This window comes from Leuresthes tenuis, unplaced genomic scaffold (assembly GCF_036924035.1).
Source record: "Leuresthes tenuis unplaced genomic scaffold, fLeuTen1.0.hap1 SCAF_12, whole genome shotgun sequence".
In the NCBI taxonomy this organism is placed as follows: domain Eukaryota; kingdom Metazoa; phylum Chordata; class Actinopteri; order Atheriniformes; family Atherinopsidae; genus Leuresthes; species Leuresthes tenuis.
This window is the reverse complement of record NW_027325366.1, coordinates 24,477,605-24,494,870: the sequence shown is the minus strand read 5'-3', so window position 1 is coordinate 24,494,870 and position 17,266 is coordinate 24,477,605. Positions and strand designations below refer to the sequence as shown.

At 37.7% G+C, this 17,266-nt stretch overlaps 1 protein-coding gene across 1 annotated transcript in view; it reads left to right on the top strand.

Annotated features, from left to right (window-relative positions):
• Positions 1–17,266, top strand: part of cps1 (carbamoyl-phosphate synthase 1, mitochondrial) — a 51,760-nt gene that overhangs the window by 19,770 nt on the left and 14,724 nt on the right. Inside the window, exons 22-30 of the mRNA XM_072397702.1 lie at positions 2,312–2,453; positions 2,817–2,882; positions 3,108–3,171; positions 3,511–3,692; positions 4,992–5,186; positions 7,247–7,314; positions 10,387–10,462; positions 13,069–13,146; positions 15,125–15,232. Coding sequence (XP_072253803.1) covers positions 2,312–2,453; positions 2,817–2,882; positions 3,108–3,171; positions 3,511–3,692; positions 4,992–5,186; positions 7,247–7,314; positions 10,387–10,462; positions 13,069–13,146; positions 15,125–15,232 — 979 coding nt within the window. The remainder of the gene's footprint in view (positions 1–2,311; positions 2,454–2,816; positions 2,883–3,107; positions 3,172–3,510; positions 3,693–4,991; positions 5,187–7,246; positions 7,315–10,386; positions 10,463–13,068; positions 13,147–15,124; positions 15,233–17,266) is intronic.

The window sequence follows — 17,266 nt, the reverse complement described above, 5'->3', positions numbered from 1 at the left end:
AGATGAAGTGAGTATAGAAAATAAACAAATGAATATTAATTTTGATAGATGGTATTAGAATTATTGGTGAGGGCATGAATGGCCTTATGTAATTTTGCTGTATCAGATCTGAGAAAACAGCTGACTGAAAACATTTTGTGTTTTGATCTGTTATGTAGAGGGTGTGCAGCATTGTCCATTATGTTGAGCTGCTTTTGCAACATTTCACTTTGTATAATGAGCTCCAGAGGCTTCAGAGCAGTCCCCTGCACAAAGTACTGGCATTTACAATTAAGCCTTTTGCATTCTATAAATTCTGATTCACTTAATTTTGTATGCATGGACAACAACTACACAACACACAAGTGTCACTCTAGTATTTAAAGGTTAATAATTGATGAAGGAAAATTTTACAAGAAGTTTTGTTTGAGTGTGTCCACAAGTATATGTGAAACTATGAAGCAATCCCCCTTCAGACATGATAACTGCACACAAGACAACAAAGTTTTGTAGCACAAAAAGTGTTTAACATTCTTTCAATCTGACTTTCTGCTTTCTTTTCATTATTTCAGTTTTTTTTATTTTATTTCTCAGCCCAGACATGTGCCTTAGGAGTTAAAACACTATATATTTCCTATATTGTTATGCTATGAAATCGTAAATAATTCAGATCAGACAGAGAGCCAGTTAACCTTATAGGTCCCATGTATACTTTGTAACTTTGCCTTATAACTTTAAATAGCAGGAACATTTTCTAACTTACTGCTTCATAATATTATTTTGGGAGGTCCATTTTAAGAGATGTACTTGCTTTGACGTTCCAAAAACAATTTTTTTTTTCTCTTACTTTACATTTCAGCAGTACCTGCTGACTTCCTCTTTCTGAAATGGTCCATTTTAGCTTGTGTTTCTTTAATCAACTGAGTTTGTTCTTTAAACAGAGTTTGTCTCATTGTTCACTTTACAAATAAAAAATGTTGGCGTTTCGGGTAGTTTTTCATTCTTGGTTTAACGTCTTCTAAACAAGGCAGTCAGCAGACATTCTAAAAATGTGTTACATGGTCATGTCATGAGTCAAGTAAATTAGGAATTATCCTGGTATTTGCACCGTTGCCACCAGTGTCAATGTTGTGCAGTGAGGTTGCCAGTTTTCAGTACATTTCTTACTCGGAGCAAACTCTAGCTGACATTTGTTGGCTAGCTTGCTCGCAACACGTAAACAAGACATGATCAAGGCAGATCAAGAGGATTCATCTTTTTAATTCTGACTAAAATTTTTTTTTAAACAAGGATTGACAAGAATTAACTAATCGGAACATTCCAGTGAGTGTTTGTAAATAAGCAAACATACATGTTTCAGAGAAGAACATAAACTTAAATATGCTCCGACTTTGAATACTGCTCTAGCTTAGCTTATGTGATTTTTGGCAGGGAGTAAAATAAGTTTTTTATAAAACATTTATTTTTTTTACGTGAGAGATGAATACATAAGTAACAAGGTGTGACTCTAAGCTTTATAGCTACAGTATGCATTGTCGATATAGACTGTAGCCGAAACTGATATGTGCATGAGCAGTTAAGTATATGGCAGTGTTTGGCCATAGCGCTCTTTTTTTTTTTTTTCGAGCCAATTAAAGTCTTAAATCACTTGTTGATAACTTTATTTCTGCTTTACGTTCCATAATACCTTGAAATCTTATTAATGGAATTGGCTTTTAAATGGCTGCTCTTGCCAACTTGTTTTCTAGCAACTGTGGGCCTTGTCAATTTGTTATTGATCTTTCTACACTGAGCTGTTCCCTGCTGTCTACACCTCTGGGTAAGTGAACCAGTAATGACCCCACTTACTGGATTCACCCTCATAATTCAATAGACTAGAAAAATACAAAGGCATGTGTGAGTAAGCAGACTAAGAAAACTCCATTCTAATAAACGTGTCTTGTCTGTTTTTATCTGTGTTGGAAGGCATATTTTTCCTCACCATCACTTTCATGTCAGGCATGCAAGTACTTATGGCTTGAGAGATCATTGGCACTATGCTACTTACTTTGCTGGTGATTTAGATTGATTGGGCTGTAAATCACTGCTCATTTCATATAAGTAGCAGGGTATTTTGTCCTTTCCCAGACTGACCTTGATGCCAAACTTAGTTAAATATTTTAAAAAATCGCTTTGAAACCTGAGAAATGTAACCATGCTTACTGCAGAAACTGAGCAACAGGTTGACATGAGATTGCATGTAATCCGTTTTGAACACTACATATTGTTGGCAGAGCTAAATAGTTAAGAGTAATAACTGTTATTATTACCTCTTGTATTGCCTTTCACACAGTGGTGCAGTACCCAAGGATCTGCTGCTGAAGGTCAAGCAGGATGGCTTTTCAGATCAGCAGGTTGGTCAGATTCTCGGCAGCAACGAGAAAACTGCCAGAGAGATGAGGCTCAATTTTGGCATCAGACCCTGGGTTAAACAGGTGAGAATCACTGGACTTTTCCAAGTAGATGTCAGATAGACTGGAGATAAAACTCAAGCTCAACACAAATACACTTACACATAGTAGTTTCTTTTAGCCATAAATAAAAATGACTTTTATTTATCACCCGACTCTGAAGAGTACATTTTGGAGCAGATATGCCCCTTTCTTATTGACTGCTTCATCAGAGCATAAACTGAATAATCTGAGAGTAAGCAGAAGTGAACATGTCAGTGTTGCACCCTCGGTCTCAACAATACTCTCGACTTTGGTTTGGTCATTCAAATAAATAAAAAATAGACATGCAGAAATGTATTTATTAAAGAGACTACCATGTTAACCACCTAATTCCTCTTTTTATAGATTGACACCTTAGCAGCAGAGTACCCTGCAATGACCAACTACCTGTACTGCACTTATCATGGCCAGGTATGTGGTCTTAGAGAAAACATTTTATTTGACTGTTTGTGACAAAGATATGTATGTTCATATGTTTGGTGTGTATCTAACAAATACAATAATTGTTTGTGTACTAACCACAATTAAAACATATTTGTTTTGCAAAAGATCATTGAGATTTTCAACCTTGAAGATGTCTGAAATTCTCAATAGTGCATCAATAAAATGAGTTTTTTCAAATATTGACTTCACCAGGAGCATGATGTGGACTTCAAAGACCAGGGAATTATGGTTCTTGGTTGTGGACCTTACCACATTGGTGAGTCTCACAATAACTTTTCTGTAACATGAAATTAATCAATGGAGAGTGTTCAGACAGAGGCTTCTTTAGCTTTACTGCAAGAACACTACAGGAGGTCATCCGTGCCCACACCAAGCACCCCTTTGTTCTATTCTGCTCTATTCTATTTAGTTATTGTTTTCACATTTTCATTTTGTTTCATCACATGAAATCTTACATGGTGAGTTAAAGGTTAATGTTATGGAATATGATTGCATGAAAAGGAAGTGTCACCGTTATGTACCAGCGTAATTGCTATGTATGTTGAAGTTTTTAACTTTTTTTTCTGTGGCCAACTGACTCATATTTATCCACTAGGCAGCAGCGTTGAGTTTGACTGGTGTGCAGTGTCCAGCATCAGAGCCTTAAGACAAATGGGCAAGAAGACGGTGGTGGTCAACCACAACCCTGAGACAGTCAGCACTGACTTTGATGAGTGTGACCGCCTTTATTTCGAGGAGTTGACCCTTGAGCGTGTCCTTGATATTACACAACAGGAGGTCAGGACATTATCATAATCATTCATATACCATCTTTTCTTTTTTTAAATCCTAGCAAAAACAGATTATTAATTTCTTGAAAAAGAACACACATTTGATATGCAGCTCTGGAATTCTACACAGATAGCTAAAATTTATCATGTGCTGTACTTCTGATTTTCTACACCCTCGTACTGTACCCAGATCAGCATAGCTTGGCCGGCAGAATCCCAGCATGCACTAGGAATGAGGCAGCAGAGCATTCTGTACTAATTGTCAATTTATCATAGGGTTATATCAATACATTCATGTCTGTGTTCAAAATAACATCTAACACAGCAGACATGGGACTCTGTAAGAGTTCTGTTTGCAAAGTTGTTTTTGGTTAAACATTTTTACATCAGTGTGGTACTTTTTGAATTCTTTTTTGAGTGGAAATGTTGCTGTACAAAGAAGTTATTTATAAAAATAAATGTGTATATGACGTTCTAATGAATGTCTTTATGAATATTGATATCCTGTATAGAATCTATGGATCACACCTGACCCTGATTATGTAAAAACATGTTTCAGGGTTTTATAATCATGATGTATATTTTTTTGTCTTGCATCGGTTGGTGCCTGTTTTATGTATTTTTGCATACAGGTGTACTCTGACTTTCCCCCTGTAGAGTGTTGTAATCTAGTTAACGTGGTGATGGGATCACAGTGGGATTAATTGTTTGTTCAGAGAGATGGCCTTACCATCAATCCCTCTTATAGCTGCAGTCCACTCTTGCTTTTGTGAATGTTTGTGATAAATACGGCATTAGAACATTGAGATAAACCCTGGACAGGAGCTGGAGAGCAGCTTATGAATAATGAAGAGATACAACCTGGCATTGCCATGGAAACAGCATCCTCCTTGAATCTGTTAGACAGGAAAAGGGACTGAATGCTGTTATTAAAAGACACCCAATTGGTCACATATACATAGACTCACTAACACACAGTCATGTTTCCATGACTTCAGCAAACAAAACATTGACTCATTCTTTTCCGGGAGACTCTGTAACCTTAACCATAATTATTACTTGGCTAGCCCTAACCCAAGGTCCACATGATGCACACTAATTTGTCAGTGTTAACAATACCCCCCCCCCCCCCCACAAGTGAGCACAAGCATATTTTACTTGGTGAATGCTAGATGTTGCTAGACCCCTTGCACAAACTAAATAAACAATGTTTTTTTTTCATATTTTCACTGTCTGATAGGTAGGTGGCAGGGGTCTTTTCTTGTTGTATTCTGTCCAATCACATGACCTCTCCTCTCCTTTTCAGGGTTGCTCAGGTAGCATAGTGTCAGTGGGAGGTCAGATTCCCAACAATTTGGCCATTCCGTTGCACCAGAGTGGAATTAAGATTCTGGGAACAAGTCCCCTGCAGATCGACCGGGCCGAAGAGCGATCAGTCTTCTCCAGCATCCTAGATGATCTTGAGGTGGCCCAAGCCCCATGGAGGGCACTCAGCTCCCTGGTGAGAAGAAACATAAAAAGTGCCTTAAATTCCTTTGTTATGTGATATGTGTTCTGAGCATATACCAAAAATCTTTTCAAGGAGCTCCAAAAAAAAAAAAAATGAAAAGAATCCAAGTGCTTTGATGCAGAGCCTGAGCACCAAGAATCAGATTTCTTTACCTCTATCGATTGTGTTAGTTTCAAAAGAATTTAAGATTATTCTCATATAGTCAAGTACATTCAGTTGCTCACATGATTTTATACCGGTCTTTTTGCCACAATATCTATAAAAATGATCCGAGTCCCTGAGAAACAGAAGCTCATTGTTGCTACACTTGAGTTAGATGGTAGATACTGGATATAACAGCTTTAATGGATTGAATTTTTTGTGGTGAAAAATAAATTCATTTTGATTCAGACTTTGATAGAATGATAACATCGGTGCATCACACCAGCAATAGACAGTTTCCTGAATTATAAATACACAAAAAATCTTTTAGGCCACTTTATTGTTAAATTCCCTACTTCTCATCCTCATGCCTTTTTCAGTGTGCTTCTTGTTTTTGGCCATCTCATCTCGCCTCCTGGCTCCATCTGAATAAAGCAGACCCTGTGGAATATGTTGCGTGCTGAATACAGCATGTCTGTAGTCGCTGCTAAAATATGCCTCTTCCACGGCCATTGTTCATGAATTGAGTTACCACTAAGGAGTGATTATGTAGTACACATAAAGATAAGTTAAGTGTCTCTCTAGAGTCTACCTACATATTCTGTTTCCATGTCGATCTTGGAGACGCAGTTTGTTTTTAATGGCCTAGAATAGCTTCCCCAGAGCCATGGGGAGATGGTTCTTGCGGCTCTGGGAAGCTGTTTTGTGTTTATAAATGGTACTTCACCTGGCGAGTGAACAGTGGGTAATGATTGAGAGAAAAAGGCTAGATCTGAAGAGAGACGGAGTGGAGAGAAAGAGCGATGATGATAATGATGATGATGAGGAGGAGGTCATAACGTCTTTCTCTAACTGCTCGATTCCTTCGATAGCCACTACGTCTTCTTCTTTCTTCTTCTTCTTTCATTTCTAAAGTAAACTGAGTGGGTAGGTAAAAAATATATAATTGGAGATGATTTGAAGAGTACTAACATTCTTGCTTTTACTGCTTTCAGTCACTTTTTCCTTGGAAGCCAAGCAACTTTCTTTTAGATTCATGTGGGGTTTCAAAACATGTGGTTAAATTGACAGGAGGCTAAAAGGGTGGGAAGGATGGGCTGTTTCATACAAGGATGTGGTCAAGCAGAAACACCCTTTTTTAATCTCAACTGGCTTTAATCACATAGCCTTTTGCAATGACTGTACACAGATATTTGACACTGGTCAGGACACTGATCCTTCAAACTGGTTTTTAAGAATAGCTTTTTTTTCAAACTATAGCCTGTGTTTGTTAGAAAGTTATTGGAGTTTTGTTTCTGCTTTAAAATGACTTGCCATAGTGACCTCACTTTCCCATTTAATCATTAACAGCAGACTAACAGGCAGACAAAATTTTTTATATTAATGTTTTGGTTGAAAGCATCCATTTTGTTTTATTATTAATTTGTTATGCACTTAACTTGTCACTACTCTACTTGTTATAGTAATCTCTACACAGAATATGTTGCTGTACTTTCACAAATATTTCAGTGAACCTGTCATTTACCTGTCTGGATGGCCATTTATGCTGTCTTCTTCAGATTTGCCAAGTGTGTGTCATAGGTGAGCAAAGTTAGTGCAATTAAGAGTTTGAGGATGTTACGACGTGCCATGGTCTCATCTGTGACTTTCCAGATGTCACTGGTATTGTTTGTTTAAACAAACCAACCGTCTGGTGGACTATAAACAACAGGCGCATGGGGAAATTCTCTGGGGAAAAAAAAACATGGTTCACATTCCAATGCCAACAATCTGGCTCCTTAACTACTGCACATGCCTGATGTCAGGGGCACATCATCTGGAGTAATGGTATAATTGTCAGTATTTCTGTTTTGGGGATGATTTTTGGCCAAAATATAACACATGTGCTGTGTGCTGTTCTTCCCTCACAGGAAGATGCCTTTTCATTTGCTGACCAGGTGGGTTATCCCTGTCTACTGCGGCCCTCATATGTTCTCAGGTGAGTTTTAACACCTAATGGCCTAAATACCACGCCATCTCCAGCATTGATGTAGCAGTGGATGATAGTATCATTTCATATATAGTAAGCTAGTTTATATATATAGACTTAGATATTATATCTCTTATCGTATTAGCAGTCTCTCATTCATAAATTTAGTTGATGATTCACTAACATTTTAAGGGACATTAGATTAAGATAATTTATTGTAACGTGTCAGAACTTTTTCAGAAGGACAATCAGAATGTGTTAACATATACAGTAGAGAAAAAAATACAGACCTGGCCAACTGAGTCATCATGGCAAAATTCAATTAAATAGATTTTTACCCAAATGTTAGCCTAATTGCTAACTGAATGAAATACCCTTTTGACCTTACGGTAATCAATTAACTTGACGCTCTCTCAAATGCCCCTTGGACCATGCAGTGACATGTTTGCCCAGCAGATGTCAGGAAGACACACTGAATTAAGCAGGACTTTAGGTGCCATGGAAAACGTATGCATAATGGGGTTTTGGAAGATTTTTCTTGTTTCATTGTCAAAGATGTGATGCCATTTAAAGGGGATCTATTTACACAGTGCAGTAAGTGAAATTTAAAACTACCAGATATCATATCAAGTAATTGAAGTTAGTAAGGGGGTACAAGTCTATATTAAAGTGAACTTTGATGTTGAAAGTAACTCTAATCATGCCATTAATAATGTAATCCACTCTAATAGCCCTGTATTTATGTTGACTGAAGCCGAATACTGTTAAAGAGGAAGCTGCTCTCCTCTCCTCTTTGGCATCAGAGTGTAGTGAACTCTCTCTTCCATCCCTACAGCTTTTTCACTTTTCCCCTCTGACGTATTTGGTAATATTTTCTGAATGTTCTTTTCAGCCTCAGTAGATAAGCAGTTACTCACACATTTATACACCACACACTCTCCTTGTCACAGTCTTGCTTTTTATTTTTCAACCATTAAAATGTACACTCACAAAACAACTGCGTCTAATTTGCGTATCTAAGTCAGTCTTTGGTTAAAATAAACCCCAAAAGATCTGTAATATTGCTGTGACATGCTAATGCTGTGATGCACAACTGTACAATGACAAACACCAGCATTCAGACGTGTTTCAACAAATTCTTACTTAATATTTTGTCAAGGTGCCTCCTTTAATTAAATCTGGGGAACCAGTGAGCCAAACATAATTAAAAGTAATGGCTGAATTTAATTTTTTTAATAACTTGTTCTTTTTCGGTGTTTTATTATGTAAACGTGGCATTTTTATCTGCCCACAAATAACAATGCATCAACTGAGTCACACAAATGCTTTGCAGCTTATGAAGAGATGTTCTGGGGATTTATTAATTTTTTTTTAAAAAGTCAAAGTTAAGTACTGTTTTTAAGAAAAATCGGCGTCAGTAGATCTGTTTCTCTCTGAGAAACTCTGTGATTAGTGTTAACCGTTAAACGGGAGCAAAGTTTCACTAGAAAAAACTATCTGTCAATTCCCTCTGATAAAACCTACATGTAATTGTATTTTCATACTGAAAACTATGTGAAACTGAAGTGGTTTTTCAAGATGTGGTTTGTCCCACTGCCCTAATTCATTACAGCATCCAGACACTGGCTTTGGTAGAGGGTGGCTAGCTGCTGTTGGCCATGTTGCAACCCAGACATCTTAGACCAAACTATTAACTGGTGTTGTACATTATGTACTTACAATTATCAAACAAGTTCTGGCGCTGACTAGTGAGGTTAGCAACATTTAATTAGCTAGTCACCTAATTACTCAAACTACATCAGTAACTGCATTAAAGTTTTGCCCTTTTTGTCAACTTCTATGACAGTAACAATGTCGCATTTTCAAACCTTGTTTTTATGTATGTTTGCTACATAATAATGCTTAATGCATTATTATGCCATACAACTGCCATAATTCATAAGTGTAGGAACAACACTTTTCAAAAAGTGTTGCCAGGCCACATGTTATGAAAGAGCTTTTTTTTTTTCCCCAGAAATATTGGCAGTTGTAGCTTGTTGCTTTTTTGAGCTTGTTGCTGAAATGTAGATGCTTATTAGGTCTTGCTCCAAAAAAAGCATAAATTGCATAGTTCTTCTGTGGCAGGATCTGTCACAACCTCATCCCCTCCACCCATTTCCACACACAAGTAACAGACAGTCAATGAGAAATCAATATAACACAACTCACTGGGGTTCTGTATGTGCTTAGTAAACAGTGCTGAGGACTTAGTAGTTAAAAGGATGGCATGTTAAAAGACAGTCTCAGTCTGTGGTGTTTGAAATAGTTGCTATTGACCAATAGATATCAGTAAGTGTTTTGCATCTTTTTCCTTTTTGCTGCACATGTACTTATGATTGTATCATTTTAGTTAAATTTTAACCTTAGATGCAGGCCTGGTGCTAACTTTAATGGGCGCAACACTGGGACATTTTTTTTTCTCTGAAAAGGTAATCATGTTATGCCGAATAATTTTACAGGGTTTTCATTTGAAAATTCATAAAACAGTGTTACAGAAACTCGATGGAATCCAAGCCAAAGGTATGCCTTAATTAAAATGCATTATGAATTTTCTGTCTCTGGTATTCAAATGTAGGCTCAGTATTCTTCAGGGGTTGGACATATGTCTGCCTCTGAGCTTCAGACAGCTAAGGAGTAAAAATCTGGCCGAAGCCTGTGGTCTTACTTTGTCCTGCTTCTCTCAACCATCTCTTTTCAAATAGGAGGATAGCGTAGCTAAAATAAAAAAAACAACAACCACAACAAAACTAGCCTAAATCTGTTGTTTTTTTAATGATGAAGTTCTGAACTTGTTTTCAAGAGCCTGGAGTACTTTTCGACCTAAATAGCTGTTCTCCCTCTCTCTCGCTCCTTATTTTGACTGTTCCAGACCTTGTTCCCTATGGTAATAGTGATGCAATGGAGAGATAATGAGGGTTTTGAACAATCATTTGAAGCTTCTATGTTCTCCTGTTGGCTTCCTTCTCTTCCTCTGCTGTGCCTTCTTGTTTTCCCTCCCTCACTCTCTTTTTCTCCATCCCTCTGCTGCCTGCATCTCACCAGTGGTTCAGCAATGAACGTTGTATACGGAGAAGAAGAGATGAAGCGCTTTTTGGAGGAGGCTGCACAGGTGTCCCAGGTGAGATCAGTATTAAATCATTAACTGTTTATACCTGCACATTAGAAACAGACAGGCTACCATAGGTCTCCTTCTTGATATGTTATAGGATCTTCCTCCAAACATCTCACACACAGACACAATGACACACAACTTTTGTGATTTGTTCTCCCTCTGCTTTCAATTAACTAACACTAAGAGCTAACAAGATTGTTTGTCAGTATTGTGTACTTACCTCCACTTCACCAAACGCCGATGGTGCTTTGGGCCTCTCAACAAGCCTCTACATCCGGCTAAAAGTAAACACATGTATGCGCATTTCACACTTTCACAACATCAAACAACACAAGACTGTTAATGGTAGTTTAAACATAGGCATATTTATTACAGGCATTTATCTAATTCGCAAGACCTAATTTGTATCTGTTAACAAGGGGTATGAAAAGATTCAGGGACAATTTCTTTTGAGGCAGAATGAATTGTGTGATGCAATCTTTAACAGTGGTTTAATGTAGATATGTATTTCCCAGTGTGAATAAAAACAAGCCATTATTATAAATAAAGCACTGGTAATCTCCCTTCAAATTAATACGTTCAACATAAAACGTGGAATCAAGTAATTTTATTACTTTATAGCACAAAGAAAAATGGAAATGTGTCATGTCTGAAATACATTGTCATGGGGGGGTATATTTTGGATCACAGCATAAGAGATTTTCAGATGATAATTTTCTAACACATGTAAGTGAAGTTAAAATTTAACTTTGAGGCTGCCATAAGATTTTCTAAATTTAGATTTCTAAATTATGTTTGAAGTGACTATATGAAATAAATGCAACGGTGTGAAAAACAATGGGCCTGTTGTGAAGAAGCTACAGGGAATAAATCTGCTGCTCTCCTTGGCTTTAATAAGCTTCGTTACAGAGTTTCAGCTTATCGTTAAGCTCTTTGCACAGAAACAAACTGTTCTGCTTAACTGTCATTGCTCTGAACAGCATCATTTTCAACTGTAGCAGGCAGCAGTTTGGAGCCAAATAAACCCACAGTACACTTCTTACTCAGCTCTCTGGTAAACGTCGTAGGGTATTTAGCAGCTGAAAAGCAAAATTTGGTAGATAATACATAATGTTAAAAGACGATAAGTGCAGTACACCTTAATTTCTTTATGGATGGCAAAGTGTGATTCCAATGTTTGCATCATGTCAAAATGTGTGGGAATCTAGAAAATATCCTACTTCCAACTTGATGTATTTCATCCAAGAACATTTTTTATTTGTGAGTTAATGATCTCGATTGTCAGATGTTTTAAATGTGATATGTGTTTACAAGTCCACCCCTTATTGCTTCCGGTTTCAGAAGCTTAAAACGGAGACAGTCAAACTCCAGGTTTCAGCGCACACTATGGAAGTCCATATTTTATACACATACAAACTATAATAGAGACAACAAACACTGCTAAAACAGAATAAAGTTTTCTCAATAGTTGGAAACAAATTCTAACCTTAGGTCATGATCCTTGCAATGGCTTAATATGCAAATAAACAATTTGCCAATAAATTCTCCTTATCAAAGGTTTATTCTCTTGGTTATTGCTTCTATTCAATTTGCTGAAGGACAGAGTTGAGATGAAAAGATCACAAAACAAAAACTTACAGACTGCAAGGCACCCACAAATGAAACAGCCTTGATCAGGATGGGTTAAACGAATGTATTATATTAATTTATTTCAGTTTGTGCATCCTCATTCAATCTGTTCCTCTTGCTCATCTCTTATTTGTCTGTCCACGTCAGGCCCTGCATGAACTGTGATGGCACCAATTATAAATGCACACCGACAAACCATGTCTAACATACTCTTTGAGCCTTTTTTGAAGATTTTAAAAACTGTTCTGTAGTTTCAAAAAGTACAAGTCACATGTCATGTTTGTTTTTGTTTTTTTCCCACTACATCAGTAATGCATTGGTGTATCGATACCACTCATCGTCAGTATATTCCACATCACTTTCTTTTTCGCTTCAATTTCACGTTTTTAAAACCATATCAGTTCCCTTTGATGCTTTTGCTGTCTACTAAGTTAATCATCATCTTCGCATGCCTTCATAGGATCCTTTGGGTATAAGGAAAACCGCTTCTGACTGCCTGACGTCGATGCTAGTCTCAGCACCAAATTCAGGCTGAATGCGTGTGTTCTATTTGTTCCTAAACAACTAGAGCATACACAATACCATCTGAAGCCTGAAGTGCTTCTGTTCTCCTGGTGGGGAGCACCAGCATTTTGGCTGCAACAAACCTGGACTATGTTTTAATATTCTAAAGAGGTCACAGGACAGCAGAGTCATGAGAACTATGAGATGTCATATGTGGTTCCAGATCTGATTGCCTTGTTTTTTTTTAAAGTAATAATATTTGTATCATTTTAAGCACAGTTTTGTTGTTGATTCCACTTTGAACCGCATAGTTGATATGAACATAACATGGTCATACAGTCCAGTTACAATCCACTCTCAATGGACAAACATTTGCTTGGATGTGAACAGAAAGGAACTGCAGGAGTTTTCTGTCAGTGAATTTGTTCATTTTATTTTCATTCTTGAGTATGATAACTTTGCTATTGTCTTTACTCCAGGAGCATCCAGTGGTCATCACCAAGTTTATACGTGGAGCCAGGGAGGTAGAGGTGGACGCAGTGGCTAAGAATGGCAAGGTGACATACATCATTATTTCTGCTAAATGTGTACAAGCTGTTGAATCATGGAGTGTATTTCACACACTGCTTCTGCACTTTGGCCCAGTTTTTGTTAAATGGACAATGGCACTGTATTATATAACACGTTTCATTATTCATCTGAGGTTCTATTAACCTAAAGCCTGGTAAGTACAGGCATTTCTATGTTGTGATACATGAAATCTTAAAATTGAAAGAGGGTGTGTTTTCTTGTTCACACAACTGTACATCTTCTGTGTTAACATAATTTTTCCAGTGTTGAACACAATGTCATTTATGGCGGTTTTATTTGAATGGACTTCACGTTTGACCAAGTTTTCACTAATGAAGGTATCATTGATATTAATTTCTCTAGCCTTGCATTATTTATTCAATAAATGTTTAAATTGGAAGGAAGGATGAATATTGTGTTGAATGCAGTAGAAGCATATACTTATGGTTTTATCACTCAAGATAAATCAGATTACTATATCTCAGTCCAGACAGTTGTTATAGGGGAAAAAAATGGAAAACAAGACAACTTGAATTCAGGAAACGGTGGTACCAAGAGCAAATAAAATTTACTTTTTTCTTTTAGATGAGATCATAATCTATAAAGAATTGTTTTTAAAAAGTTATTATTTTATGTGCTGTTTGCAGACATCACAAAGATATAATTGTTTTCAATCTAAAAGAAAATCTTTGACTTCTTTTAAGAAAAGCTATCTTTTTAAATTTTCACTTAAATGTGAAATTGAAATTTGAACTCTCTCTTACAATGTTTTTTGTCATGCTTTGGAAACACGTTATGAAAGATGGTGAAACGAGAAGAATTCTTGGTATAAAGATGTGCACGCATTATGTTTGCACATCTTTGAGGCAGTTTTTGCAGTGACTATTACCAAGGCATTCACGAAAAAATACTGAAAAACACTGAGGATGACTTGGACAAAAGCAAAATATGTAGCTAGATCTTAACATGACGCTCGAGATAAATGGAACCCCACTTTACCTTTTGGATTGTAAAACACATAATAATTTACTTTTAAATACTAGAACTGTATCCACAGGGTTGCAGTGGGTGACAAAGCCAGCTTGTAACTTTTCCTGAACACCTTGTCTGCTTCTCTGTTGTTTAGACTCTGAGAGTCATTTCAAGGGTGTCAGTTTGTACGTGGGCTATCCAGTTGTATGGTAGATTTTCTCACTCTCAATACAGCCCCTCCTTTATCTTCAGTATCACATTAACAAGCCGTCCACTCAATGAATACCAAACAGCCCTCATTACTTGTGGCCCGGCTGTGTGTGTAAGTGTGTGTGTGGATGTGTAGGAGTCAGAGATAATACGTATTAATTACAGGCTCTATCGGAAGAGTGCTAATGAATGCTGTGGTTAGTAGCAGTCTAAATGAGCTAATGACACAGCAGCTCATTTCAGACACATACTCGTGCAGAGTTGCTTGGTGAATCATATCTTCTTTCCTTTGGGTGAAAGTAAGAAATTATTCTTTTGAGTCTTAGTATCCATGATCATTGTTCCTGGCGAGAGCTGAGGTATAGGTATGTGTGGGATTATTACCAAGATTTGACAGCAAGATTATTAGGACTTCCGGCTGAATCTAAGGAAACTTGCCAGAAAGTTGTGTCTTGGGCAGAGTAAAAATCCACAAGATTTTGGTGTGAATCCAGAAGATATATACTTTGTGTTCAATAGAGTTTTGACCTAACTGAATGTGTTACCTGAAAATGCAGAGAGAAGCACACACTGGTCTGGTACTGACTCACAATGTGTTAAGACAAATAACATCTACTCGTCATCACATACAAACACATCCTGTCTGGAGGGAATCTTCATTTAAGATTAAAACCAGACCGATGCTGTGAAAAAAAAAAAAAGGTTCACTGTGAAACTGTTGTTTTTTAGACCCATGAGCTGCTGGCATTTTTTTTTTTCATGTGTTGCTATGTGTCTGTCCAGGTTCTCGCCCATGCCATAACAGAACATGTGGAAGATGCGGGGGTACACTCGGGGGATGCCACCTTAATGCTCCCAACCCAAACCATAAGCCAGGGGGCTCTCGAAAAGGTCAGTTAAATCCCAATAACAGTTTTGTGCTGTTCACACATCACAAAAACTAATTGAAAGTTTAGTCCACTTATTGTAGATTAAACTCCTTGTGTACATGGTACACCAGTTGAAATCCTAAACTACGTTCACAGTCCGATAATTAGCTCGTTCATGGGCATGGAGAGGTTACTCTGTGTGTCTGAGTGTGTGGGGTTGGGCAAGGGAAGTTGTTTCTCAGTCTGCTTGTGCATGTTTTAATTATCCTGTATCTTTTCCCTGATGGGAGGGGGATAAACAGTCCATGGGCTGGGTGTTTTGGGTCTTTGATGATGTTTCTAGCCCTATTGTGAAGTCAGCTCGAGTAAACTGAGTCCAGTTCTGGAAGCTTGATCCCCACAATCCTCTGTGCCGCCTTAACCACCCGGGTCAAATCCCTGCTGTTCTCTGCAGTGCAGCTGCTGTATCACACTGTGGCACAGTGGCAGAGCAAGCTCTCTATTGTGCTCCTGTAAATGTTCACTAAGAGCTGGGTGGAAACTTTGGCTTTTTTCAGTTTCCTCAGAAAGAAAAGCCTCCGCTGAGCTTTCTTCACGAGGTGAGTGGTGTTTAGAGTCTATGAAAGGTCGTTTGTGATGTGGAGTCCCAGAAATTTGGTGTTATTGACCCTCTCAACGTTCTCTCCATTTGTGTGGAGTGGGAGGTGAGAGATTTTCCTTGCTCTCCTGAAGTCGATGATGATCTATTTTGTCTTGGCAGTATTGAGGACCAGGTTGCTGTCTGAGTACCATCTGGCCAGGTGTTGGATTTTCTCTCTGTAGAGTGTCTCATCGTTTCCTGATATGAGACCCACTATAGTGGTGTCATTGGCAAGCTTTTTTAAAGATACATATAGTCATGTTAGTCAGACCAAAATCGTACAAATTTATGTTCTTCATAATTTGATAATCTCTTTGGAGATTGCATTGCTTTTTCAATTATATGTTCAACTAGAACCAAACTGGCCTCAGTAATCTCGCAAAGGTTCTATATTTCTTGTCCTGGAAATAACAAAAAATATCAATACACAAAAAGAAGTAGCTGGTAACAATGGAGAGTAATCACAAGAGATTTTGTAAAAGCAATAAAGTGTACAGCACCCACAAATTGTAAATGTATCCAATTCACTGCTCTACATGTACCAGCATATGGGACTGATTTGCCACTGGCTAAATTGTTTGTCATTTGTTTTGGTCCATGGATTATTAGGTCAACAGGTGGAAGCCAAATACAGAAAGCAGCCACGTATGTCACTGCATCATATATACTTTGGTCAATTTGATACAATAGCATAATACGTACCCCTCCCAAGTACATATACTGGGACAAGAATGGTGGTCCACTTAAATGGCCAACACAATAACTGCAATACTCAACTGTGCATGTAATGATCGACTGAAAGCCAGTTTACATGTCGTATTTGAATTAGCATATAAAGCTTATAGAGTTTTCTAATGCCACAGCAATTCATATTTGCCATATAAGTGTGTCCTTGTTATGTGTAAGCTTGTTGAAAAGCTGGTATGATTCTCTGTTCTCTTTTGCTCTTTGAAGCACTAGGACAGCTAGTGAACCAAGGTGAAGTGAAACGTTTTTGTAGAACCAACAATGCCTCCACCACAGCTAAATGCTGTCTCTGCATCAAGCTCTATGTTTAGCAGAGGCTGCAGCTCAAAGGCTGTAATGAACAGTAAGAATGAATTGTCCCATTCATCTGGCTTCAGCACTTTGCAAAAACGAAAGGTGGAACACCTAATTATCATAGGGAAAACCATAGAGTAGGACAGTTTGCACTGCACTGCTATTTTTTTAATAAAGCAATCTGTCGCTTTTCTCTGAAAAGCAGATCGGATGTTAAATCATGCACCACCAGTGCTGATAGTGATAATCCATTATGACTGCATGCAGCTCTGCCTCGTGCCGTATTGAGAGTTGTGTAAATGTTACTTGGTCCAAACTAGTAGGACTGCTATCACAGGGTGCCCATTCAAACATGACGCTGTTCAGTCATGTTCA